Source organism: Leuciscus leuciscus (genome assembly GCF_965113295.1).
Source record: "Leuciscus leuciscus genome assembly, chromosome: 11".
In the NCBI taxonomy this organism is placed as follows: Eukaryota; Metazoa; Chordata; class Actinopteri; order Cypriniformes; family Leuciscidae; genus Leuciscus; species Leuciscus leuciscus.
The window spans coordinates 21621404-21648744 of record NC_138735.1 but is presented as its reverse complement, the minus strand read 5'-3'; the positions used below and the strand labels follow the sequence as shown (position 1 = coordinate 21648744).

Here is a 27341-nt window from a genome sequence, read left to right as displayed (position 1 = left end):
TAATACATTTAAATAGATGTGGTGTGTTTCACACTCATTACATTTATTATTTAATTATTATTAGAAGCGTTATTCGAGGGTATGTTCTTGAGTCACGTGTGATACATCTCATTTGCATTTATAACATTGATGTCTAGCTTCTTCTCGTCCAACTGCTGAGCGGAGATATGGATAGTCTACTTTCTTTAAAAGAAGCAATAGTAATTTATTTAGATAGAAGTGGTGGATTACGTAAACTCATTGAAGACTGTAATGTCTTTAAAGGTTTGTTTATAAAGTTTGGGAGCATTATTAGCGGTTTAAATGCATCTAGTAGTTTCCCTCAGTGGACAGGAGCTCGTGCACGTCACAAATACCGTGTCCGCATCCGTTTTTATGTGACGTTTTAGATTAATCATTACATTTTATGTTATTATTATTATATCCATAACGGTTGAAAGGGGGGTAAATGTCTTTCAGGTGCACAGCAGATGGGGGCCGTGTATCGGTTCAGTTTTGATGTAAGTCCTTCAGATATGCTTGAGCTCGACGCCCCACTGGGAGACTGTATACTACACGACCCTCTCAAAGCTGTTTCACTCTTTCAGTCAGTGAGTTGCACAAATGAAATATACAAAATACCCAACTTATTATTAGTCAGTTACCTCATGTTTGCTTATCCAAAGTGGCATAGCCATGCATTTTCTACCAGCTACAGTTTCCTCTTGGTGAAAAAAGAAACAATGTCGTTTTTTGTATTGTGCTTAACAGACCACATTGATATTTACATTTAGAAACTACTCTGTATTTCAAACAAATGAAAATGCAGTGGTTATTTTTCAGGTTTGTTATCTGTCTATAAAAACTCTGTCACTGATTGACCACATAGAAACAGAAAGCCAGGTAAGGAACAGCTTAATTAAATTAACATTTCACTTATATTTGTTTGTTTATGTGTTCACTACTGGTCAAAAGTTTGTAATGTTTTTGAACTATTAAGCAGCAACTGTTTTCAACATTGATAATATAAAAAAAAAGTTTTGCAAATCAGCATAGAATGATTTCTGAAGGATCATGTGGCACTGAAGACTGGAGTAATATTACTAATATTCAGTGTTCCCATCACAGGAATAAATAAAATATATTAAATAGAAAGCAGTTCTTTAAATTGTAATAAAATGTAACAATATAAAAAATAAAAAACAGTATTTTTGATCAAACAAATGCAGGCTTGGTGCGCATAAGAGACAAAAAAATATTTCAAACTTTTGACTGATAGTGTATGTGTGAGTACAGACTTGGATATTCTTGAAATTCACTAGACAATCATATAATAGAGCCATCAGTGTATCAAAATATAAAAAACATAAGATAATTTTTTTCTTCTTCTGTAGGTTAATGTTGTTTTAAAGCCAACTCACTTGCCGCCTTTTCCTGACTATTGTTTGGATCTTTCTGAGTTTCCTCGTGGATATGGTCCAATGAGACCTTTTGCTTTGGAGGGCCTCGTAATTGCCATGACACGTGTCACCAAATACACACAAGGGGCCAGATTTCTCTGCTCAGAAGAGACATGTCCTTGCTCAAGAGGTAGGTAACCTAATTAACTTTATGGGTATCATTTGTTATTATTCTACTACACAATTTGTCAATTTGTCTAAAGGGTTTCATCATATCAGAGTTCATGCACCGGGTGCCACAGAGTCTGCCACGGTTAGAAGTGATTTTACCTGCTTTCTCTGCTCTTCACCGCTGAAAGAGGATGTGAAATCTCGTGTTTTAGGGGGTGAGACTACATCAATTAAAAAAACATTATTGAAATATTATATAAAATATAAACTTGATACATGGGGGAAAAAATCTGTGAACTTTAGTAGCAACTAGTTGCAAACACTACCATTCAGGTTTGTGATCAGTATGATAAAAAAAATGATAATAATACTTTTATTCAGCAATGACACATTATGCATTGATCAAATGTGAAAGTAAATATATTTATAATGTTATTAAATGTTACTTTAACTTAAGTTCAACAGAAAACAGTTATTTTATAGACAAAATGTTATTATGTGTAAAATTGGATTTATATATTTTTTATTCAATTCACAGATAAACAGCTAGTTGAGCTCATGCATGTAAAAGCAGTGGATATTTTGGGAGTTCATGATGCTGCTTCCTTGAGATATCAGTCTGTCACCCTTTTTCTAAGAGGTAAATGCACTTTTTGTTTCCTAAATTACCCCCTTTTACTTTCTCATGGTATTGCAAATAAACTTTACTTTTAAACCAACCATTAGGAAATAATCCAGTTAGTTTGTTACTTGTCATGCCTGATTAACCTGGTTTTCATAAGGTTGAATCAGAGCTCTCAAATACATAAACTGCCGAAACACATCCTCTCACAGTGTCTTTCAGTATTAGATTGGGTGTTCCTGTCTCCTTCAATAATATTTCTCTGTTAGCCAACTGGAGAGGCCACAGATTCTCTGGATGGTATTAGCATATTGTGTTGACCTAGTATTAGTCTGGAATTCAATACGCCAGGCTCTAGTTACTGAACATACATGTTAATAAATGTAAGGTACACTCATTAGTTGCTACAAGTCATAGTGGAATCATTGTTTAAAAGAGCCTGCAGTGTTTCTTTTGGCAGTCGTGTAGGTGGTGAGCTTGTTTCTCAAAATAATAAGTGAAGACCAGCCCCCAACTGTGATTGTTTTGTTTCTCTTAACGTAATTAGATGAACTGTGTAACTCCATGAGAATCGGCCATCTGTACCGAGTTGTGGGGATCCCAGCTCATGTGCACCAGTGGCCCAATGTAACTTGGAGTGTCGAGGCTTGCAGCATCCAACCATGGACCCCAAAATGTAAGGTCTTGTTTTGACTTTTATGGTGTAAAAACAGCCAGGCAAATTCACAGCATGTCAAAGTCATTTGCTCCTGACTGCCGCTCACAGGCTCCTGTCTGGTTAGCAACAACTTCCAGAACCTGCAGGCAGCCTCGGCCTGTTCCCCGTGGAGGTTCGCTGCCATTGTAGCCAACTCATTCGGTTCCCCGGTGATCCCACCGGGACTCTACAACACATTAAAGTTGGGGCTACTTCTTAGCTTGGTGCAAACTGAAGATAATCCAGACTCGCCCAACCACCTGGATGTGCTTGCTCTCACCAGTGACAGTCTAATAATTGATAGGTACAGCTTTATCAAATGCACAATCCATTTTGATAATGATCATCAAAATATGATGCATAGTATGTGTTTATTCGTTGACAGGTTGATGAGATATAGCCTGCCATTGGCCTCACGAGGCATTCATCATGCGCTGACAGGAGAGCTGTTGGCATCTCTATCTAGAGATGAACATGGAGCAGGGACCGCCAACATCCATGCAGGTTCAGCTTTGCTGGCATCTGGAGGAGTCTGTCTGCTGGGAGACCTCACATGCTACAAGAAAGACAAGATGGACATGCTTCAGTCTGGTGCAAATGAATTCTTTTACATTATTTCTATCGCAGATGACAGCTAGATATGAAAAACTGTACATGCATTAAAGCACAGCAAACCTAAATACCTATTTTTCCTTCAGCTCTTGAAAGCAGAACTGCGTCTGTTTTCATTCCTGCCAAGAAGTATGGTGATGATATAGACCAGCAGCTCTCCTTCCCCATCCAGTGTAACTTTTGGGCCTTAGCTGATGCTGCTTCCCCCTCCAAGAGGACAGCCAGATGTGATAATGTGATGCTGGGTTCTGTGGTGGGTTCATATCCAATCTTATTATAGTCAAATGGAGCTTTTCCTCAGGAAATGAGATGGGAATGATAATGTGGGAATTTTATAAGCAAGCAGTACATACCAAAAGACTGATTAGAAAGAATGCTGGAATGCTTCACAGATGACCCCACCTTTTTCTGTATTTGGGAACAGGAACCAGAGACAATGCCATCTATTTTAGGAGAGCTCCTCATTGTGCTAATTTGTATCAGTTGCTGAAACGCACCCTCGGTTACTCCATATTGTCTAAAAAATTACTTAAGTGTTATTTTATATTACTACATCAGTAAATATTTAAAGAAGTCATGGTTTTACAGCATCTGCTTATTTTATAGTGATTATGATTTATTTTATAAATGCAGGAAATGGGCTCAGTTCCCCTTCAACTTGCAGGGGCATTTGGACTCGTAGTCCAGTGTAGAGAAACAAGCGGCAATCATCCACTTCTGTCCATGACCGTGCATACCCTGAGACAGGCCATGTGCCCAGGAGAACCCCTTTACCCAGCATGCATGCAGTTTACCACACAAGACTACAAAGAGGTCTGTCAATAATACACTACCGGTCAAAAGGGATCGGAACCCCTTTAAATAGTAATAAAGGTGCATTCACATCATATCGTAATTACCATAATTACAAGATTTCAACTTGTAAAGCGCTCACGCAGCCATTCAACGTGAACATTAAAGGCTTTTTTTTATTTATTAATTCTTAACTTTTGGCCAGTAGTGTACAGTATAACACCGTATTTGGACTGCTGTTTCTTTTTCGGTTTTCTAGTTTGAAATGTTAAAGATTTTAAGTAATGTGCATAAGGTTAGACTTAGGTACATGAAAATAGCCTGTTTTTCCACACTTGAATATCTTCTAGCTCTTGGCTCATGCAAGGGAGCTGAAGGTGGACATGAGCCCTGAGGCGGGAAGGATGATCCATGGCTATTACATGGCCAGTCGCAGGGTTCGCTCAGACTCAACACAGAGATCCTCTGTCACACTGCTGTAAGCGCTACAAAATTAAGTTTGCTGCAGCATTTGAACTGATTTAAAAAAGGAAAGCTACATAATGGCAACTCTTTACAAAGCCTTAGACCACTAGATGGAGCAGTTATATTGCAAGTCTGTAAATTAAGCACTTCCCCATTTCCAACAGATTGTCAGAAAACAGAGTTGTGTAAATTCTTTGTGATAGTTTATTTAGAGATAGATGGAAGACATTTGTACACCAACAACTGGTTAAAAAAGGGATGGGGGGGGGGGGGGGGGGGATAAAGCTTAAAGAATCCAAACTACTTCTGTAAAACAAGCAGTCACACCACAAATAGTAGATTTAAAAATGTAACCATTTCATAAACAACTGATATTGTTTACTGATTCTGTTAGGATTTCTCTGGCCCAGGCTCATGCTAAACTCAGTCTGAGAGAGCAAGTTCTGGAGGAAGATGCAGTCATTGCAGTACTGCTGTGCGAGAGTTCAGTCACCCTAAAACATGGTTAGTTCTCATTTTATTTATTTCTAAAGTCTAAACAAATATTCAAAAAACCTTTGAAATCCAGTCAGTCATTCTAAAATGACATTCAGTAAAGTAACACAATCAGGAATTTTTTTAATAATTTATTTCAACGTGCATTTGATCAAAACCCATTCACATTTTAGCACTTCATTACTAGTTTAAAGTTAGGATCAAGCTCCTGTTACTGTGTGTGCGTTGAGTGTTTGGGAATGAGAAAGTTTGTCTTGGGAATGCAGGGGCCTCTGCGCTTGTTTTTCCACCCGATGCAGTGTTTCCCTGTGCTCTTCATGACCTGGACTCCTTGCACCAGCGGGACCTTACACTGGAAGAATCCCGCAAGCAGATCTTGAATTTTGTGCACACCTACGCAACCTGTATAGAGGAATGAAGCAAGGTATTACAAGCAGGAATTAAGCTTTAGCCCATTTAAAGTCAAGACATGTCCTCAGATAGTCACAGTTTCAGCACCCCAGTCTGGTCTGATGGGTAAACGGCGAATATGTGAATTCATCATAGCAAATGACATTAATATCAAATATAGAATTGATTGTATATAATTTACCAGTATACAAGTAACCAGTCTTCATTCATCAGCACTTCTGTCACCATTTTCTAGTTTGTCCTTCGATCTGGTAGGGGAGGTAGAATAAAATCAATACTGTAGTATTCTCAAGTAGAGTTCTGGGTAGTCAATTCAATTCTGCTGTAGCTTCAGGTTTCAGATAGTCACAGTGTCAACAACCCAGTCTGGTCTGATGGGTAAACGGCGATAAAGTGATATCATCATGGCAAGTGACATTATCAAGTATAGAATGAATTGTATATAATTTACCAGTATACAAGAAACCAGTCTTCATTCATCTGCATTTTTCATGTCACCATTTTCTAGATTCAGTCCTTCGATCTGGTAAGGGAGATAGAATAAAATCAATACTGTAGTATTCTCAAATGGGGTTCTGGGTAGTCAATTCTGCTGTTGCTTCATGCTTCAGATAGTCACAGTGTCAACAACCCAGTCTGGTCTGATGGGTAAACGGCGAAAATGTGATATCATCATGGTAACAAGCAATTTTCAAAAATACACATTTTGCACTCCAAAAGAAAAAAAAAATACTTGCCAGTCTTCATATGATCTGAACTTCTCAGGTCACCCTTTCCTAGGGGAATCCTTGGACCTGGTGGGAGGATAAATGAGATCAAATTTAATGCTGGGAAAATCTCAAACAGGCTACTGGCTAATTACTCTGCTGTTGCTTCAGATAGTCACAATATCAGCAATCCAATTTGGTCTGATGGGTAAACGGCAAAACGTGACTCATCATGACAACAAGCATTCCTCAAACACTAATTTCACACAAAAGAAAAACATTAAAAACTAATTTACAATGTATATCTAAAATAAATAAAATTTCTCTTCATCTGCACTTCTCATCACCCTTTACCAGTAGAAATCCTTGAACCTAGTGAGGATAAGTGAAGGTGGAGATATATATATATATATATATATCTCCTTACTCGCATACTAAACAGTTAATTGCTCTGCTGCTGCTTCAGATAGTCAGTTTGTGACTTTGTACCCCAATGTGGCATGAAGTAAACTGCAAAAACACGAAATCATTGCTTTTGGTTTAACCAATCCGACACGCTTTACAGCCCAGTAATCTTGTCCACATCTTTTAGCTTTAAAAATCAATTTAGCAAATTCAGTTTCTTACCTTTGCATTGATCCTTTCCACTGGCTGCAGCCATCTTCATCTGCCTCTTCTGTGACTGAAAAAAAGGATAGATTTAACTTCTAATTCTTCTAAGTAAAGAAACATGACAAAAGCAGCAGAAAGTTATGAATATGATCACTAATTACCCATGTCATTTCAGTTATTGATTTAGTGCCTCAAATAAGCAGCACTGAGGGAAAAGGAAAATGAAAAACTCAATTCCACCTCAAAAAGATGACTGATGATCTAGAGGTCAAAAGGCATTGTAACACAGCTTGAGAGTAGACCCTCACACACAAACACAAAGGCCTAGGCAAGGCTAGTTCAACTCAAGGTCAGGACCTTTACCAAGACCACAGCACCTCCAAGTGAATCAAAGCCCTGATTACCCAATCCAGGTCATGTAAGACCATTCCCAAACCAGCCAGGCCACACAAGGGACAGCAGACCTATGCCGGACAGAGCACAGTCCTGCCGACAGCAGAGCAAATGGCAAAGGAGCAATTTATCACCAGATCTGGGACACGTACCTGCCAAAATGATTTATAACAGTCCTCATGGGATACTTAAAACCTTTTCTAAGATAGGTCATGATTACAACAGGATTTGACAAAATCATGTCACCATTACAATATTGATCATACGGTCCCTAAAGAAACAATACATCCAATCAAAACTACTGTATTCACTTTGGGCTCAAGATAAACCCTTCAAACGAAGTCTAAAGTAACGTAATTTGAGATCTCTTCTCCACATCACTGCTCAAAAGCTCATTAATAAAAATATACAGTCAATTAAGTCATAACGTATAAAGGTAATGTCAATTTTTAATACTCGCCCAATTTAAGACATGAAAGCTTAGTAGTAAAAGCACACATTTGGGCTGATCTGTTTTGCATCAGGACGAGCTGGCTCATCATCACCACGAGGTCTTTTTTTACGGTCTATGGATGCGACTCATTAATATGAGAAATAGCGCGAGTCGTGCCTGACGATCCATGATAATGCTCGGGACTGACTCAAATCCTTCAAATTCCAGTTATTAATGACTAATGATGCTTCTACGAAATGACGTAGCAGATTTGTATAATAACTTGGTCTTTTTGTAACACATGTGGCTGTGGCATCCAACCACGTGGCCAACCCAGAATGCAAAAATCTCTAAACGAGCTTATAACCTCATGAACAGTTCCACAAATCGCTGCAACAATACTTTCACTAAGAATGCATCAGTACAACTATTAATTGAAATACATTTACCTCAAGTTATACTGCAACATGTAGAACGTGCGACCAGCTCAGTCCACTCCCGGGAAGAAAAGGATATGACGCATGCGTACTTCGGGTTTTAAGTACTTCCTAGTAGGACTAGCACATGCGTGCTGATGTGCTAGACTAGTGTGATGAAATAAAATCGGCTGAAACTCTGGCATATGTTCATATGTTTGTATTGATATCAATCCAAAACACAGTAAAGTTTAATGAAAATTCTTTTGGAATTTGATTACTTTAATGAAAGAAGCTTGCTTATTGAATCTAGCTACTCAAACAAAGTACCCCCCCCCCCCCCACACCCCACCCCACACACCCCACCCCACACCCCACACCCCACACACACGCACACGCACACGCACACACACACACACACACACACACACACACACACACACACACACACACACACACACACACACACACACACACACAATATATAGTAAGCTATAAAATATATATTATATATTACTATATATTATACCCTATTTAATAATAATATCCACAATTTAGATTAAAAAAATCAATTCAGTCAGCAATATATAGGCTACTTATAGATCAATAGGCCTAGTGCAACTGGGGCTATAAAGCTTTCTCTTTAGAGGGTTTAAAACGGCTTTACAGAGTTAACACTATCCATTGCTTCCACAACTTTTCAGTAATTTGTCATTACTAAACTTTAAAGTTTTTTTTAATGTTTCCATGATAAATTTCACAGCATGCTGCCATCGCATGAGATATAAGCCTATTAGAACTAAATAAAGTTTAAAATAATTAAATCTTTTGATAGGCTATTTAAAATGTTCAGTGCATGTCAAATACCTTTGGAACACATTATATTGCATATTGTGAATGATCGAAAAACATCGATAAGAAAATGTATAATAAACTTGAGATCAGTGTAATTTTAGTTTAAGAATTGTTTTATTTATTATTCCACATACTATTCACGTGAAAAGAAGAAAGGGGATGGTGATGCTATTGTTGCGATTCTGACAGACCACTTCACATGACGAATGTTAAGTTATTCACACATGCATTTAGTGCAAATGTTGTAACAGAAAGTGCATAGCCGACAGCTCAAGCATGACAGCTCATTATAACCCAACACACGGAATTTCAGACAAGTACAGAACTGCAAATAGCTACAGAAGTCTGAGCAGAAACCCACAGTTAAAAAACACAAAAGTTTAATATTTCAATCTTATTTACATATTTGAAATAATTAGGATATATTAATATGCACAATTATTCAGCTGTCTGTATGGCAACATAATAATAATCAGTTCAAAGATTTCTGTTCATTTGTAGCGTAAAACAAAATTTTACAGGCTGCAACTGGACAATTTATGCAACAAAATTACTAAAACAACAACATTTTTTAACCTTCATTTTTAAATCATTACCTCCAAAAACCTTTTGTGCAAATAATAGGCTATGTTTGAGACGATGATGAAGATGCCCCTTGATTTTCATTCGAGTTACCCAGGAACTGGCCAGTGGCACCGATATACAATCTTGAACGCATTGGCCATTTCTGAAAGACAAAAACGATGAATACAAACACTTATTTTAAAACTGTTAGTATAAAACCTCAATCTTAAAGTAGCCTATTCAAAAGAAATGTGAACATTTTCTTCTTTAAATTTCTATTTCATGGTAAAATAGGCCAATAATTGAACAGCAGAATTGACCAAAACTTACTTTCACTGGATGCAAGTAGCCATCGCCTTTAAGTGAATTCAAAGCTTCAGTTTGTTTTGTGTTGTCCTCTTCCATCCCTTCCTCTTGTAAGGTTCTCGTTAAATGCGCTATGTATGTGGTTGCCAATATCAAGACGTCGAGTTTGGACAGTTTGGTGTCCGGTGGCACCGACGGTAATGTTCTCTGCAGCTCGAGGAACGCATGCCTGAGCGTCTGCACGCGACTCCTCTCGCGCGCTGCGTTGGCTGCTGCGGGTCTCCCTCTGCCACCGAGGCCACTAGACGGGACCACCCTGGAGTGGGACAGGGCCTCTGGGCGCCGGCTGTCCGCTGAGAGCGTGTCGGGACTGGGGCTCGAGTTGGGGCTTGATGCGGGACTGTCATCCATAACTGTCACAGAACCAATGCCATCCATACGGATCGACTGTCTTCCAACCATTGAAATCACCCCTTAACCTGGTTAAAATAGTGGGCTACGTTAAAAATACACATTTATAGGCAAACGGGCACATTTAGACAAATATTGAAGACTATGTCAAAAACACGTTTAAGCTCATACACTCGTTTAAAACTTTTTTTGGGAACATTTGCCTCAAGTGAGCCCAAAAAAATCTCATATCCAGTATGAGTCATTCAATGTCAAAGCAATAAAACAGCCTAATATACGACTTAAGTTATGATTTAGGTTACATTAAATCATATCAGAACATGCAGTTTTAATACAGCTCTTTAAGTAGACTTGTAAAGGTGCATTTTCATGAGAACTTACTGAAATGTTATAATCATACCTGTGTTATCGTTTCAAGTGCTGTCCTAAGAAACACACATCAAGGCATGAAAACCTCCACAGCTCGGCAAAAGTACCGTTGTAAATATTAGTCCCTTTCTCGTTGTAAAAATATATGTCGTGGTGCTGCGCGTGAAAGGTCGTCTACGGATAGGCTGTATGTCCGCGCGCGCGCAGCGTCCTCACCTGAATGACTGCGTAAAGTCTCATGAGCCTCTAATTTATCGGGCAACACAAAGAGCTGACAAGTGTTTCACTCCGGTGTAATTAATCAAAAGCCACAAAAACTCTGGCAACTGGAGCCGTTCTCGCATCGGTCGGTAGGAGGGTAGCCTATAGTCCATTTTCCGACGCCAGAGGCAGCATTTTTGGTTACTTTGTAAACCACAACTTCAGAAAATTATAAAAAAGTATTGTTTATTTAAGAAATAAATAGGCTACTCGTATCCCCTTTATTGGCTTTGTTTGGTTCTAATTTATTTTGTTTGTTTTACCCATGTATTCAACAATATTGTAATTTTCAAGCTGACAAACAGATCGTTGCATATTCGATCGGCACGGTGCTCACGACAATTTCAGTGCCTATACTTTAACATTTAAAAAGGCATGTCGATATTATAATTTTGAGCCGCAGACATCAGCTTCATTTTCTGGGACAACGCCAATAAATAAACTCTAAACACTGCAATCAACTGGCATGCTTGAGGAAATTCTTGTGAGACTCCAAATTAATCATTCTGTTTTCCGCAAACGGAGATGTGGGAGAATTAATGAATGGAATTATTCATAACATGTATATCTGAGACTGTTCTTAATAAACATTGTTTTCGTAAGGATGAAGTAACAGTATTGCCCGCAGGCCAATAATTATGAAGCAGAGCAAATGAGGTTAAGTAAGCTTCTCTGTCTAATTACTCTACATCTTTCAGAGGTTATACCCTGGTGTAGATACACATTTCCCAAATACGCAGAAATTACATTAGTGCATTACTGTACTCACCGCGTATTCTATAGGCCTATATGTCTAAACATTATTATAAAATCAGTTTTATATTTCATATTCATTTACCATTCCAGTCCAGAACGCAGTGTCCATGATGTTGATAAATCTGCTATAATGTGTAAGTTGAAATAAATCCTCAGTCAGAAAAAAAGTTAGCTATGAATCTAAAAGATAATATGATTAGCTCTGAATGTAAAGGACTATGTAATTAGTAATTTAATTTAAAGCACAATGCAGTGAGATTTGGAGCATTCATTTGTTAAAATACTCCATATTTGATCAGATAAATATAATAAATATATTATTTGATAAAAAAAACCCCAAAAAACACAACATGCTAAAAATTATATTTGATAATGTAAATAGCCTAACTAAAAGCATTATCAAACCTTAAAAATAGAAAATTAAACTATAGATGTAGTCAATATCTGTGATTTCACAGAGAATTTCCAATGGCAAATAAAATCTCACTTTGAGATTTTGTTATTAAAATGACCTATTTCCACTAGGATTTTTTTTAAACTATATTTTAATGAACAATTGCTAATACATGTATATCCTTATCCTAAAGAATGATGTACAAAACATGATGATATTAAAAATACTCAAACATTTTGCAAAGTAAATTTATTACAAACAAACAATCAAACACATACACAAATATTTAAGAAATAAGAAATATAATTGAAGATGCAAACTAGGCAGTGTAAAAGACGAGAGTGCGTTATGGTGAACCTGCTCAGAAATTCACATTGTATGTAAGTTGCAGAGCTGAAGACTCGCTGTATTGAAAGTATTTATAGGAAAAGTCCTCACACAGACGACAAATACTTTAATTAAGCCAAAAGGACACTGATAAAGGGTTTTAAATCAGCAGTTTCAGATTTTCAGAGTCTGCCACTCCGCATTGGGATATTTAGCCCTCTTGACCTGTGAACACACCAGAACATTCATGAATTAAGTAAATAAAAATAAATGTCATGAATTACACTATTAACGCAATATTTAAACAATATTTGTTGACTTGAGATCAGTGTAATTGATTTTACACTGATGATTTTTGTGTTTAATTTTTTTGTGTTAATAGTCAAAATAATAAATAGTTAATATTAAAAATAGCCAAGAACAATAACATTCTGGCACACACTGTCTAATATATGCTTATATAAATTATCACTAAAATCCTTCTGTTACTGGACCCCTATAATAACATAGAAAATTAGGGCTTTAAACAACTGTCATTCAGCATTATCATTCTTTTTACTCATACTCTTGCTTGTTACGTTTTTTTTCTCTTATAAGCACAAAAACATTCAGTTCATATTTATTGTATATAGCTACATTAACAAATCATTTCTGCATTTCAGAGGCCACACACTGATAAAGCAACTGATATGATAACCAATAGGATTAACATATTTATAATGTGAGACATCAAAGGGGTACGATTTGTGCAGTAAAAGATGATGTCACATTACACAGCACAGAACTGTGGTTAACCTCAGGCTAGTTCTAAAGGAGAAAGCTGTTTATTTGCATGGTTGGGAAAAATAAGAGTCATACAACTTGACAAACAGCAGGCATTTATCCAGCATGTCTGAAGGCAACAAATGAGTAGTTGCACTCAACTTTACACCGATAGCTTTTATCTAAGAATTTCTTTCCCTTTTTTAATAGAAGATAAGTCGTAAGTATTGGATTAAATAAATAACTAAATAGACGAATAGCATACCTTCTTCCTCTGCTGTCTGCTTGAACTTGGTCTGTCCGAAATGTAATGCCGGGCTTTCCAAATTCTGACGGCTTTCTAAGAGAGCTACTGCGGTCATGGGCAAAGAGATGTTGGGGGCCCCTTTGAATATCAGCTAAAGCAAAACACGGGTTAGTCACACATTGTCACAGAAACTGACATAATGGATGTAAGGCTTACACAACCACATGCTGATGATATACAATAATGGAATGTAAATAAATTATGCCTTGCCCATTACTAGGAGAAATGCATTATAGCTAAATAAATAAATAAATTACTGTAAATATCAAAGAACAATAATGACAATTTCATTGCAATGCACTCACAAAAGAAATTTTGTACATTCAAATGCGATAATAGTGACATGTTTGGGTCCTGTTTTTTTGTAATATAAAATAATGTAACATTTATTTTAATCCTCTATATATAATGCATTAATGTAAATAATGACACACTCATTCACACAAACACAAACACACACACACACACACACGCACACAGCAGCAAATATTTATACTTGTAAGTGGATTTGTGATTTGTCCTCTGATGTCTTTTTCGTCCTCTAGTTTCTTCTTTGCATCTTTTGAGGCTTTCCAGTTGATTAGAAACTGCCTAGACAGCTCATTTATTTGTTTTCCATCGAGGTCCTCTAAATATCAAGAAATAATTTTTAGTTTCTGTATCATTTTACTGACTAAATAATTATTTAAAATGCAAAGCACACCACCAATAAAAATAACTATTAAAATAGCTGTAATTAAAATGCTTAATAAATATTATTGAAGTGTCATTAAAAGGGATAAATTAAATACATAAAATAATAATGATAAGAATTAAAAATAAATAAATGACATAATAAAGGACAAACAATTTGAGCCATTCACTGATTCTTTTACAACAAATAATTACATTTTACAAGTTAGCTAATTCTCACCTAGAATTTTGCAGACAGTTATTAGTCTGTCCCTGTATTTAGGTTTGTGACACACAGGATTTCTACTCAGATCCAGTAGCCGCAGTTGAGACCATTGGCTGAACACTGTCTCTAACTCCTGAAAGCGTAAAATAAAGGCATTATATTTGACTCTTAATCAGTGTAAAATAAAATCATTGGTAGACAGAGTAAAATACATCTTTTCCAAATGTTCCAAATGAGATTTTGCAACCTGGAAGAATCCTGAACACTGAAAAGATTTTGAAGATTTAAAAGAAGATCTGCATGGTTAAAAATAATCAGGGCGACAAAGAGGGCACAAGCATAAAAGACAAATTAAACCAAAAATTTGGAGGGGCAAAAAGTATAAACAAAACATCAGCTTGTTTTAATAAATACTGTCACACGGACTAACAAGTTCCCTTGGGCAGTAGTCCTCAAGCATGTTGCCTGAAGTGTATGTTTATCTAAGGACACATTAATCCAGGCTGGAAATATGAATACTCTCTGGACACGCTCTGATTGTTCATTGCCTTCCTGTCTCAACTAAAATGCTTCCACTTTTCAGTCCGCGTGCAATCAGCTCTAGCGGGACCCCAGCGAGCCGCGCGCTCTCAGGCTTTGATAAATGATCGTGTCAGGTCTGTCACTCTGAGGGCTTGGCTGGGAACTGCCCAGCGCCAAATTGCCCTCCCATGCGCGGGAGTGCTGAATGCACTCCTGACTGGGCCCTTTCCAGCCTCACACTGGGTTAATGATGGCCAGTTATGAACCTGTATTTGACCAGCGCTTCGATCCCTATCTGCACTGTCTGGCCGTGCGCCACTAACAGCCTCTGCAGTACCCATTTGTCACTCGGCTGACTGCCTGTCATAATCTATTTTAAAAATCCATAATGTTTCCTCTGGAATTGGACCAAACTGCGCAAGGCAGGAATTGATCCTTTGGGTGCTGTCGCCACTGAATCAATAGTGGCAAAGGGGTTGTATAAATTAAAGGAGATATCTGCTAAACATGAAAGCTTCCTCTGACACATGGATCACTATTATCGGTGGCAGTTGCTGAGAGAATTGTCTTTTGTGCTGTTGGACAAAGTTAGCGAGGTGCTTGACAAGGTTTTTTTTACTCGTTACACTACGGCAGAGTTCAGAAAGTGTTCCTTCACCAGTCTTTTAGTCACTGAATGTGTGATATCGATAGGTTGGAAAATCCCTTTTCCAGAAGAGGTTACTTTTCAGCTTTGGTTTCACTAAATGTTTGCCTCAAATGGTTTTTTAATACAAGGCTGAAGTTATACGGGGCACTGAGTGTATTTCAGAGGAAAATCAGTTCACTAAGGAAGGAGGAAAACTTGTGCTTGTTTAAATTGTCAGCAGAAGCTGTCCCTGGGGACCGGTCCGCTGATTTGTTGAATAATTCTGACCCTGTGCAAGTTGGGGGATTGCTGGAAGGATTTGTAGGATTAGGTTTTTGCACTACTCTCCCTCTATCATTTCACACTTCATAGGAACATACAACTTCATCGTATTTAAACAGAACAAAAATTGCTAAATGTAACTTTTATTGTGCTTATAAAATTAACCATTGTTCATAAGTATCTTATTTCTGGAAAATCTTATTTACCTGTAAGTCCTGTAGCTGGTTATCAGCAGCAAAAAGATGGGCCAGTTTTCTGAGAGGGGCCAAGTCCCATATCTCATCAATGTTATTTTTGCAGATATTTAAAATGCACAGGGTTTCCTGAAAAAATATAATATAAATATAATTAGTAATGCACTTTAAATTTGAAACCAGTTCCACTTCAGGTGAATCAATGAAGATTTCACTGTTAGTAAAAGGAGAGCATTTAGGATTTTTTTTTTGCGGGGGAAAAATTGGGTGCACTTACACTTGCAATTTCATTAATTATCAAAATAAACAAAATTCTCAACTTTTCGGTTTGTTTTCCCATAGCCTGGGCGGTAAATACTCCCTGTTGATTTGTCAGACAAGGAGGCAGCCACAGAGACCTCTTTTACCCTCATCAAATTTAGCACAGAACTGCTTTGATACACATCTTGGTCCTTGAGTCGTACGCCTCTCTTCTGATTCTGACAGCAAACTCACAAGATGCTTCAGGACACTGTGCTTTGTCAATCCAAATATAAGTGCACTAGATTGAAGATATAATTGAACAACCTAAGGCTCTTCTTCACTGAGGTGAATGTTAAAAAAACGAGTTACTCACAGAGAGGCTAGAAATGGATCGCGGGTCAAAGACCAGCTTTTCTCCACGGGGTAGTCTCTGACCTTCCACATGAAGCTCCTTCAGGCTTTTCAGCTCCTCTAATCCCTCCACCACAGTGATGCTGTTTCCCCCCAAGAACCTCAAATATAGAAAAATGTGTAGGCAACAGCAAAATATTAATGTCATATTTCATTTCAATGCAAGCAGGAATGTGATAAAATAATAACTATGCTTGCACTTTCTTATACTTACAATTTGGAGAGATTATGCAGAGATGAGAGGTTCTCTATGCAAGAGATATTGTTATTTTGCATGTATAAATGTGTAAGGTTTGAGGCAAATCCCAAATTGCAGATTTGTGATATTTGGTTGTCATAAAGGTAAAGGACTGTGAGGTTTCTGCAAATCGATAGATCATCCTAAATGTTAAAGAGGGAAAATAATCAATATACATTAAAAAATATTGCCATTGAAAAGTTTGCAGTTGGTAAGATTTTTTTATGTTTTTGATAGAAGCCCAAGGCTGCATTTATCATACAGTAAAACTGAAATATTGTAAAATTTAGGATAACTGTTTTCTATTTTAATATATGTTCAAATGTAATTTATTTCTGTGATGTCATTCATTTCCCCAGTCTTCAGTGTCACATGATCCTTCAGAAACCATTCTAATATGCTGATTTGGTGCTCAAGAAACATTTCTTATTATTATACATTTTGAAAACAGTTGTGCAACTTAAGATTTTTGTGGAAACAGCTAGTAATACATTTTCAGGATTCTTTGATGAACAGAAAGTTCAAAAGAATTTTTTTTTTTTTTTTTTTTTACAATGTAAGTCTTTAATGACACTTTTAATCAATTTAATACATCTATGGTGAACAAAAGTATTAATTTCTTTGAAAAAAATCTTACTGACCCCAGACTTTTTAATGGTAGTGTAATATTTACTTTAATGGAAACTAGAATTTGAACACATTTGAACTTGAAACTTACAATGTCCTCTATACTTTTGTTTGAAAAGTTGAGATGGGTCAGTTTCTTCAGATACTGCTGGAGAGATCCACTTCTGCAGGTTTTTGAGTGACTGCTTGATTTTGCGATCAGATGCACTGTCAGGCGGACCATAATGACTCTGTGTGTAAAAATATCACAGGATAGATTTCTCTTTTGCAGCACAGCATGTCAAGGGAATAAGAAGATTTATGAGAGAGCCAAAAACACAATAAGCAATGCAAGAACATGATCAAATAGAATTTAGAGTACTAGGGCTGTATTACTGGGGTTGTAAACTCAGAATGCTATCCTATCTATTTAGTAACCATGGTAATTTTGCTTAGGAAATAGAACATTTTCAAATCTTAAAGGTAGAGTAATTTTTGGAGTGGCTAGCAATAGCAAGCTAGCTTTGAAAGCATGAGATCCCACCCTTCCTTCAAACTGCTCTCCAAAGCCACGCCTCCTTCAAAACCATAGACTGTATGGACGTAAAAAAAAAAAAACTATGGACATAGTGTCCGTGACGTCACCCATAGTTTCTGAAGAGTGGTTTTGAAGCCCAAAAGGGGGCGGAGCCGGCCGTCGCCATCTTGGCAGCGTGTCACTGCATGTCACTCCCGGATAACCAAACAATGGGAAAAGAGGCGTATTAACTGAGGTGACGTGCCGGCTAACAGACAAACGGCTAGTAGTGACAGCAGCGGCAATCCACCTGTCACTCAAGAGGCAACGCCCTTAATTATGCAGAAATGTAAGGCTTAATATAATTTAAACGGATGACTTATAAAAAAATTCACCCCCTCACAGTTGTCATGAAGGGCAAAATTAGCTATATAGACCAAAAACACTTTTTGTACCAGGCTGTAAACATATTTTTTTATATTCTGTTTTGGAGCCTGTCTCTAGTGGCCAGTCGATGAATTGCAGTTTAAGTCACTTCCGTGTTGGATTCAAGAGAGAGATCGGAAGGTTGCCGCTTGTTCAAAGCACATGACACAGCAGAGGTTCCAAAGCGTCACGAGACGAGAGAAGGCGTTAAACTACCTCATGCCTCACCCCTCAGGGGTGGTGGTAGCGCAATGGATAAGACACATGCCTTTGGTGTGAGAGACCCGGGTTCGAATCCACTGTGAGACACCAATGTGTCCCTGAGCAAGACACTTAACCCCTAGTTGCTCCAGAGGCGTGCGACCTCTGACATATATAGCAATTGTAAGTCGCTTTGTATAAAAGCGTCAGCTAAATGAATAAATGTAAATGTAAATGTAAATGTCTCAAATCACATAACATTACAATAATAATGAACATAAACAACTTAAAGAACTCTGACCTGTACTACCTGACTGCTGCAGATTCATTTAGGCGTGATACTGTTGCAAATTGCAATTGAAGCGTAAATTCAAATCACAAACCACTCAGAGTATAACGCCACAGGTTTCCATCAGTTCCAAACTATGGTAGTTATGGTGTGAACTCAGCATAAGCTCATTGTTTTGGTTCAGGAGGAACTGTAAAATGTGGTTGCTGCTTCAGTTGTGGTGCTCACTGACTGACGTCTGTCTAACTCTGCATAGCATGAAATGCGCTAATGACATATGATGTCTGCACAATGTCTGCACTAGCAGGGAGCGCGAAGGTATGAAAATACATATGTTGAAAGGCAGGTAGGACACCTAATGCAATGATGGGACGAACATTTTATGGCCCTACGCCTTCCACAGACGATATACATTTAAATCTTTAGACCACTCAAGTTAGTGATTGTTATCAGGATGTGAAGAGACTTTCAACCAGCATAACAAAAAAAAACAAAATTCTGGAACAAATCGCCTATCCTACCTTTAAGTGAGAAATGAAGATCAGAAGTTTCTTTAATACAGCCCCTAATCTCTAAATATGTGTCTATATTGATTTTAAATAGGTTTTTGAAAGGAATAATTGATGTGGTGACCATTATTTCTTTGATGATATGTACTTTAGAGACAGCATAGTCAATTGACCCGCAAACCTTTGTCAAAATTACATCTTTTTGAAAAGTGAGATCGAGGCTAAAGGTGAAATAGACATGTGACCTCACATTATCATAAAGGGAGATCTGTTCTCCCAAGGAAAAACAAAATAACTCAATACCCTTGAGATAAACATTGTCTGTAAGCTTGACACATCTTGCACATGCTGTAACGTTATTATATAAAAAACCTTACCAAAAAGACTTACTTGGAAAGTAATTCTATTTTATTCCGTATACTGATTCTTCTCTCTATATTGTCTTTTAAGAACTCTCTATATTGTCTGCCACACAGACGATGAACATTAGGACAGAAGTAAAGGGAATACATACATCAACACATGACAGCAGGTCGGTTTTACACTTGATCTCAGAGCAGCAGACTATGGGGAGTTGACATGGGGAGCCTCTTAAAATCAATAACTTTCTGTGGTTAACGTTACACTCCAGGGAACGGGATAAAGATGGCAGTTTGCCAATCTTTATAATACACCGCAGTATATTTAACAATATATTGCAATACACATTTATTTCTAATAAACAATGACAAGCAACGTAGGCCACTGTTGGTATGTAAACAGAAAATGCACACGCGCGCTATAAAATAAGCACTGCATCTTCTTACCTTAATATAAGTATAATACAAATGTTGTGCATTAACTGTCAGGTATGAACGCAAAGTGTTTCTGCTGTTGTAATGTCCTTCTCTTTTCCTCTTGTCTCGGCTTTGTTTAGGAAGCGAGCTGATGTTGCCATGGCGAAGCGACGCGAGCGCCAGAGTTGTTCAAAATGTGGCATGACATTCCCAACCGAAATGGAGCAAAGTTTACATTGTTTTAAATTCAATGTGGACTTTAGGACACGACGTTCACCGCTTGTACTGTTTCTCGATATATGTGTGAAAGAATGTTTTATGATGTTGTTAAAAGTCATTTATTCTACTAAGAGCTGCAGTAATTAATAACCTGTTTAAATAATTTAAATTAGAATGAACTTCTATCATTAAAGGAATAACATAAATGAACGTCTGAGTCAGTCTAATAAATTAACATATAAAAACATGCCTATGCCCTTTAGATAGTTGATATTTGTCTGAGAAGGCCACTGCTGAGAAATTATTTTTATAAAGTGAAGGGATTAAATGACACACAAAAATGTACCCTACACGTGTGTAGAGGATTAAAAGGAGAGATACAATTGTTTGGGAAGAAAAAATAGGTTCAAACCAAAACCTGTGGTCAACCGTGAGGCTTGTTAGAGTAGACAAGACCCTAAAGGGATAGTTCACCCAAAAATGAAAATCCTGTCATCATTTACTCACCCTCAAGTTGTTCCAAACCTGTACGAATTTCTTTCTTCTGCTGAACACAAAAGAAGATATTTTGAAGAATGTCTGTAACCAAACAGTTGAAGGGCCCCATTGACTTCCACAATATTTTTTATATGGAAGTCAATGGGGCCCGTATGGTTACCCATATTCCTCTAAATATCTTCATTTTTGTTTAGCAGAAGAAAGAAATTCATACGGGTTTGGAACAACTTGAGGGTGAGTAAATTATGTCAGAAACCATGTTTATCAGCTTCGGCTCTCTCATTCCAAGCTCAAACTGCTGCCCCTTATAATGCATATCAGTGCGGTGGGCTCCGGTGGACAGAGGCACTGCAGTGACCCGTATATTGTTAGGCTATATACTGTGAAGGAATGTGCTTCCTGAGACTGAGTGACCTCTATTTAGCATGCAGAGTACTTGGCAGAAAGGAAATGTTGCTTTGGTTGGTTTAGGGAGGTAGAGGGGGAGTTCTCCCCTTTTCAGACTCTCGTCTAGGGCATTAAACATGTTTCAGCTCCTTACTGCCATGCTTGTTGAGATTATTATTATAAGGTCCAAAGAAAACATCAGTGCTACCAAATATCTTGAGGTCATAGGTCCCAAAGGCTAGTTTAACATTGTCCTTGTGATGCTGAGTATTTGTGCTTATCGCTCGGATATATTCTCTTAATCACATATTTATCATAATTTCTCAATTTGTATTATTTTAAAACATTTTCTTTGGGTTCAGCAAATGAAGTGGAATTCCAAGTAATTTAAGAAGACTTGCTAATGGAAAACATACCGTAAAATTAGTTAATGGATTTGGCTGATGTTCATTTGCTCATGGAAAACACAATATGCTTAGGCTTAGGTTATATACAGTACCTCATCTCATTTATTCTCTCAACTCTCCTTTCCTTAAAGTATTAAAAATGCTCATCTGGTGATGATTATTAGCATCATTTGTAATTACAATGAGTGAAAATACAGAACTTACGAATGGTGATTTTTGATGACTGCGATTTTAATTGAATCCTCTATGGACTAAACAATTGGTCATCATTACAAGAGCAAAAAAAAACCACACACTTTCAGGCCAAAATCCACAAGGCATAATTGAACAGACTGTTGCTTTTTCTGGAACATAACAGTACATTTTAAAATTAGGTACAAAAACGTGCACGAGGATGACGTCACCACTGTTGTCTCTAAGAAAATGCAGACAAGTTTGTGTGCATGAAACCACACAGGCGTTGAGTGTCTGCCGCGATAAAGAGCAGACACGCAGTGCTGAATAGACTCCACTGTATCGAGCTCCTGTTTCTGTGATGCATCAGTGACAGGCCACAGTGTAACACTCAGAATCCTGAAGGATTGTGTACAACGCAGAGACAACCTGCACAGGGTCGTCCTGACAGATGCGCTGTGGCCATGCCAAGCTGTGTTTACCTTTGGGCCGTTGAGTTTGTTATTCCATTATGTAATGCTATGACTGGCAAATATGAAAATGACCTCTTGCGGAGCACTGCGGTTTCTGTTAACATGTTAAATATAATGTTTTTAGGGTGTGTGAATGGAATACTGCTATTACAGATCCCGACACAAGCTGTGGGAAATGGGAATGGTGCGGTACTGTGTTACACACTGAACCCAGAGGAGAATACATTTCAAACGTCTGGTAACATGCGGCGCTAAGGAAAACTCATTTGTCTTGATCTATAGGACAGCTTTGACGATGAGCTGCTCGAGTTAGAATTTCAGACAAGACTTTATTTTAAGACAAATTGAGCCGTTTACAGATACAAAAAATTACTTTTAAGTTAAGAAAAGATGAAGCAAAAACACAATGTACATCAACTAATAAACCAGAACAGCGTTTATTTCTTTGTTTAAACAAATGATGCAAATATTCTTACAAGGAGAATTGCTTTGAACCAATACGAACGAACACATAACTAAGCAAACACAGAATGTGAAGTCATCTAACTTCAGTTCCTTCCCAGTTCAGTTGGTAGATGTGTTCACTTGATTGAAGAGTTTATCTTTGATAACCTGGGACATCAAACCATGAATTGCTTCAATGGTCGTTTTGCAGCTGAGGGGCAAAGAAAATGTTGTTATAGTGTTAAAATGCATAAAATGTATTAGGTCACTAGTGGCACTAAAAACTGGACTTTTTACACAAACAAGAGACTCATGAGCTCATACAAAATATGAATGTGAAATCAAGATTCAAAAGGATTTCAAAAGGAAGGATTTTCAAAACTAATGTACCACCCCCGCCCAAAATTAAAAGCAATTTTTTTTAAACCATTTTAAATTAATTGTAGAACTCAAAGTATTTAATTAATTTTTTTCAAAACTTTTTTACAGTTCTGTACAACTGATTTTTTTATTTATACAAATGTCTGAGACCACATTAAAATTCTGTACTTTAATTGAGAAAATTAAAAAGATAAAAAAAAATTACCTAGAATGAAACTTTTTTCAGGATTATATCAAAATGTTTTAAAAAATTTAAAAACATTTTTTTTTTTAGAATGTCTCTATAAAGCATTTGAATTATCAGTGCGTCACATTTGAAAATAAATTTACATTAATCATTTAGCATTTAAATGAGGAGTGTAATAGAAGCAATCAAGCCAAAATATGTGCTGTGACTAGTCCCAGTTAGTCTAGCACAGTACACGTAGGGAGTTTTTTCTCAATTATTTATCATAACTGACACTTTATATAAAAAGGGAAGCACTTAATATTGAATCAATAGAGATTGTATTACCTGTCACGTGTTGCCTTTGCTAGTTTGTCCTCAGATTTCCTATCATGTGTGTCTAAGCCCAGCATGAAACTGCCTCGTCCCAGCTGGGCTTCAGCCTGCTCGAGCTTCTCCGACAAGTCAAAAACCTGTCCAGTGGTGTACTCTGCATTCTGAAGGAACAAGAGCCATTAACATCACCATTTCGCTTGCTCTAGATTCTAACCTAGAGTCTAGGTTAATGCACGATTTCACAACAATACTTAAACATTCACAACATGCCTTTCACTGATGGTCAATTCAAAAGGTTTTTGAATTGTTTACTGAAGCCCCTTGAATGAGGTCTCAAAAGTTTGCTGAAGGTGAGGTTGTACACTGCCCAGACGAGGGTTCACAATAAAGACAGACTCAATGACTTAAGGTCTTGGTCTGTGGTGACAACGTAATCACTGACAACACTTCTCCTTTGGCGTAGCAAGACGCTCTTGACAAGTAGTCAATTTATCTCTAACGCAGTGCTCTGAGGCTGTTGTTTAAATAGTCTACAGCTCATTGAAAGTGTTAAACAAGGTTCATGACAGAATGTCGTAGTCAACTATGACAGGCTTTCAAAACATAGGTAAGGAAACAAAAGCAGCATCTACAAATATTAATCATGTGCACAGGTTGTCAACAAACCCCTGTCATATCATCAATCTCATCCACGTAAAAAACTTGTACCCTCTAGAACAAAACAACCTAGATGATAAGATAATAATTGTGTAAATATTTTAACATAGATGGGAGATGATTTTGAGGGACGAAAAAACCTTTCCGTTTTTAGTACATCGTTGTAGTGTAAATGTACCCTTAGTTGCATATAATTATGCATAATTGACTACAGTATGTACATGTAACATGTAAAAAGGACACTGTAATTTTACACCAATAAAAGAGAGCGCTTACTGTCAGCAGACTGGAGGAGCTCAAAGTGTTGACCCAATACTTATTCCACAGCAGCTCTAGGAGTTTGCGATCCAGGGAAGACTTAAAATAAGCCACTTCTAAAGCATAATACCTAAAAGCAGAAGACGGTTTATTGTGAAGTTCCTGTACAGCAAATTGAAATAATATACAACAATTTCCAAGTACAATAAAAGCACAGAAAAGCTTACTGTTTGCAGTGCACTCCAAAATCCTCAATCTTGTTCAGAGGTATAGTCTGGTACTCAGATGGACCCTCATCTGGAGGCTTGTAACCCTACCGTTAACATTTAAATATGTGGTGATGTAACTCATATAAATGAATAGACACATAAATATGAAAAACTACACGGTTACAGCAAACAATTTGCTGATTACCTTCGGATATGTCCTGAAAGCTCCAAGATTGACCTTCCCTGCGGATATAGTCCTTGTGGGATCAATCTGAGAAGGATGAAAAATTACAAGGACTGTAATTAGCAAAACAGTTCGGTCAAATATAACAAATAAAAACACTGAGCTGCCAGTTTAGCAAGTGAAAGTTATGAGCGCCCAGCTTGCTATTTGCCCTCAGCACAAAATAAACAATGGAAATGAAGGGTAAACTGTATAATGTATTCAGTTACAAAGCCAACAGCAATTAATCAGACACCACTACAAATGTCACCAAACTCTTTCGTATTTCGGGGGTCAAATATGGATCACTGATATTGCTGAATTTAAATTGATACTTCGTGGATGAGCTATTTTTCCCTTCTGTCTTTAGAATCTCTGATGGTATAATGGTTCAGAGAGGACTTTGCAAAATCAGCCCTAAAGCAAAATAAGCAACAAGTTGAACATTTCCAACAGCGCTTACCACTACTGCGACAAAGGGCTCTTGAAACTGCTGGTTAAGCATCTGAGTGCTCACATCTATGCCTGAGAGCCAGCAGCCGTATCCAGGATGACTGTGGTACCATCCAATGGCATTCTCCAACCGCCCCACCTAAATGAATCCATAGACGAGCCTCAGAATTAATAACATTTCATCATATGCTGGCCATGACATTCATGGGGAGTTGACACATAAAATGTCTATGAATGTACAAAGTGTAAACTATTTATTTAAAGATTTGTATTCTTTTTTAAATCCCTATTTTGCCTTCATGAATTCATTTTAAATGGTCTTGTGATTTAATAAATACATTTTTAAAAGTGCAAATATTCCACGTAGTCTCTGAATGAATAACAACCTAATGCATACAACTTATAAAAGAATAAATAAAATATTTTTGAAGATTATATTATATCACACCACAGAAAATCTCATGATTCAATATACACAATGCACGCATATTTAAGTTCCTCTGACGGGATCCTTTGTTTTAGGATGTTTACTATTTTTAAATCATCTTTTTGACATTTTTAAAAGGGCAAATATTCCATGTAATCTCTCAAATAATTAGTAAAATAATGTGTTTAGAGGAGCATATATCCGTTAGAAATTGAAAACAGATGTAAGCATACAAAATGTATCTTTAAAGCAGTGGATATTATCATATTTGGAAACAAAATATGGGCTTATTCTTATTCGCTATTTGTCTAATATGAATTTTAGAGAATCTGTTGTGTTCAGTGTACCTGTTTAGCATTCTCTATATAAGCAGCCATGTATTCATAGGCTGCAGCCTGAGCATTGACTCGAGTTTCAGTGCCTTCCACGGGTAGAGCAAAACTGTCCATGATAATCATGGTCTCTCCATCCACCTTCCCCAGCATGAGTCCCATCACCTCCAGGTTTCCTCCAGAACGGGCATGCATCACCATCTTCAACAGTGCCAAAGCTGATATCTTGCAGTATTTAAAATAATGATGGCTGTAAACAATAAACGCAGTATGGAAACCTGTGTTATTAATCTTTCGAAAAAAATGTTTTGAGGAGGAGGACATTCTTATAGTGTGGTATACTCACTCTTTAGTCCATGGTTTGGCCGCCAGAATCTCTTGTTGTTGTTTTTTATCATACTTATATATTTCATCAATACTCTGAACTTCCTGCATGCTGTTTGACAGCTCCCATGTTTTCATCGCTATGCTACTGCCAGCCATAGCTCGTAATCGGTTTTAATGTCAAGATGAACTATAAAGAAGTATGTTAAACACCACTAGCAAATTAGGATATTTAAAGTACTAGATAATAGATCAAGTGTTTAGTTTATCTAAATATTTAAACGCAGCATTTAGAGATCATTAACAAACCTTCTGCTGTATCCCTTTACAAAAACCAACTCTCAAACCTGAGTGAAGCTAGCTAGCATATGCGTAACTAAGGAATTATATTGGTTTCAAAATAAAAGTCTCAACATGACGCGACTGTTTAGTGAAGACAGCTAGCATACCTCTCAATAAAGTTTTATATTGGTATCAAAATAAAAGTCTCAACGTAACGCGACTTTTTATTGTTGCTAAGTCTATCTATCTATCTATCTATCTATCTATCTATCTATCTATCTATCTATCTATCTATCTATCTATCTATCTATCTATCTATCTATCTATCTATCTATCTATCTATCTATCTATCTATCTATCTATCTATCTATCTATCTATCTATCTATCTATCTATCTATCTATCTATCTATCTATCTATCTATCTATCTATAAG

At 37.1% G+C, this 27341-nt stretch overlaps 4 protein-coding genes and 2 long non-coding RNA genes across 9 annotated transcripts; 2 read left to right on the top strand and 4 right to left on the bottom strand.

The window, feature by feature from the left end:
- The first annotated feature begins 61 nt into the window (after positions 1-61).
- On the top strand, positions 62-22693 carry mcmdc2 (minichromosome maintenance domain containing 2). 3 transcript variants are annotated; one of them, XM_082184579.1, is made up of 14 exons: positions 62-264; positions 460-590; positions 823-882; positions 1374-1569; positions 1643-1765; positions 2089-2190; positions 2720-2848; positions 2939-3173; positions 3255-3460; positions 3568-3734; positions 4115-4294; positions 4624-4751; positions 5133-5242; positions 20398-22693. In XM_082184579.1, exons 1-14 carry the CDS (start codon positions 168-170, stop codon positions 20460-20462), a joined length of 1929 nt encoding a protein of 642 aa, XP_082040705.1. In that variant the 5' UTR covers positions 62-167; the 3' UTR covers positions 20463-22693. The 3 variants fall into 3 exon arrangements, with proteins under 3 accessions (XP_082040705.1, XP_082040706.1, XP_082040704.1); XM_082184580.1 differs by lacking the exon at positions 20398-22693 and adding an exon at positions 5500-5819; XM_082184578.1 differs by having other exon boundaries at positions 2939-3460.
- LOC309509774 lies at positions 5495-8341 on the bottom strand. 2 transcript variants are annotated; one of them, XR_014210055.1, is made up of 6 exons: positions 8239-8341; positions 6979-7027; positions 6378-6438; positions 6096-6167; positions 5826-5892; positions 5495-5635 (listed from the first exon to the last, which is right to left on the bottom strand). It is a non-coding gene; the product is annotated as an uncharacterized lncRNA (long non-coding RNA). The 2 variants fall into 2 exon arrangements; XR_014210056.1 differs by having other exon boundaries at positions 6979-7033; positions 8239-8338.
- On the top strand, positions 6031-6790 carry LOC309509776. The gene is made up of 2 exons (XR_014210058.1): positions 6031-6170; positions 6385-6790. It is a non-coding gene; the product is annotated as an uncharacterized lncRNA (long non-coding RNA).
- tcf24 (transcription factor 24) lies at positions 8684-12017 on the bottom strand. Its single transcript, XM_082184602.1, has 3 exons — positions 10742-12017; positions 9955-10409; positions 8684-9787 (listed from the first exon to the last, which is right to left on the bottom strand). The coding sequence occupies exons 2-3, from the start codon at positions 10390-10392 to the stop codon at positions 9686-9688; spliced, it is 540 nt and encodes a 179-aa protein (XP_082040728.1). The 5' UTR covers positions 10393-10409; positions 10742-12017; the 3' UTR covers positions 8684-9685.
- On the bottom strand, positions 12354-20403 carry ppp1r42 (protein phosphatase 1, regulatory subunit 42). The gene is made up of 9 exons (XM_082184589.1): positions 20288-20403; positions 17652-17788; positions 16910-17076; positions 16658-16796; positions 16054-16170; positions 14431-14548; positions 14014-14145; positions 13476-13608; positions 12354-12673 (listed from the first exon to the last, which is right to left on the bottom strand). Exons 2-9 carry the CDS (start codon positions 17781-17783, stop codon positions 12631-12633), a joined length of 981 nt encoding a protein of 326 aa, XP_082040715.1. The 5' UTR covers positions 17784-17788; positions 20288-20403; the 3' UTR covers positions 12354-12630.
- Positions 22694-22833: 140 nt separating the features above from the next.
- cops5 (COP9 signalosome subunit 5) lies at positions 22834-26999 on the bottom strand. Its single transcript, XM_082184588.1, has 8 exons — positions 26648-26999; positions 26317-26551; positions 25553-25681; positions 25072-25137; positions 24885-24970; positions 24676-24787; positions 23755-23903; positions 22834-23070 (listed from the first exon to the last, which is right to left on the bottom strand). Exons 1-8 carry the CDS (start codon positions 26782-26784, stop codon positions 22980-22982), a joined length of 1005 nt encoding a protein of 334 aa, XP_082040714.1. The 5' UTR covers positions 26785-26999; the 3' UTR covers positions 22834-22979.
- Positions 27000-27341: the final 342 nt, after the last annotated feature.

Coding starts and splice junctions, on each gene's coding strand:
- ppp1r42 (XM_082184589.1), bottom strand. CDS start 17,783: ATGGTCCGCCTGACAGTGCATCTGATCGCAAAATCAAGCAGTCACTCA. Junction 17,077..17,651: donor ACAAAAGTATAGAGGACATT/GTAAGTTTCAAG, acceptor TTTAACATTTAG/GATGATCTATCGATTTGCAG. Junction 14,549..16,053: donor ACCAGCTACAGGACTTACAG/GTAAATAAGATT, acceptor TTACGCTTTCAG/GAGTTAGAGACAGTGTTCAG.
- tcf24 (XM_082184602.1), bottom strand. CDS start 10,392: ATGGTTGGAAGACAGTCGATCCGTATGGATGGCATTGGTTCTGTGACA. Junction 9,788..9,954: donor GCTACTTGCATCCAGTGAAA/GTAAGTTTTGGT, acceptor TTTGTCTTTCAG/AAATGGCCAATGCGTTCAAG.
- cops5 (XM_082184588.1), bottom strand. CDS start 26,784: ATGGCTGGCAGTAGCATAGCGATGAAAACATGGGAGCTGTCAAACAGC. Junction 26,552..26,647: donor GCCAAACCATGGACTAAAGA/GTGAGTATACCA, acceptor TATTGTTTACAG/CCATCATTATTTTAAATACT. Junction 24,788..24,884: donor TTTGGAGTGCACTGCAAACA/GTAAGCTTTTCT, acceptor TTCTGCTTTTAG/GTATTATGCTTTAGAAGTGG.
- mcmdc2 (XM_082184580.1), top strand. CDS start 168: ATGGATAGTCTACTTTCTTTAAAAGAAGCAATAGTAATTTATTTAGAT. Junction 591..822: donor CTGTTTCACTCTTTCAGTCA/GTGAGTTGCACA, acceptor GTTATTTTTCAG/GTTTGTTATCTGTCTATAAA. Junction 883..1,373: donor ACATAGAAACAGAAAGCCAG/GTAAGGAACAGC, acceptor CTTCTTCTGTAG/GTTAATGTTGTTTTAAAGCC.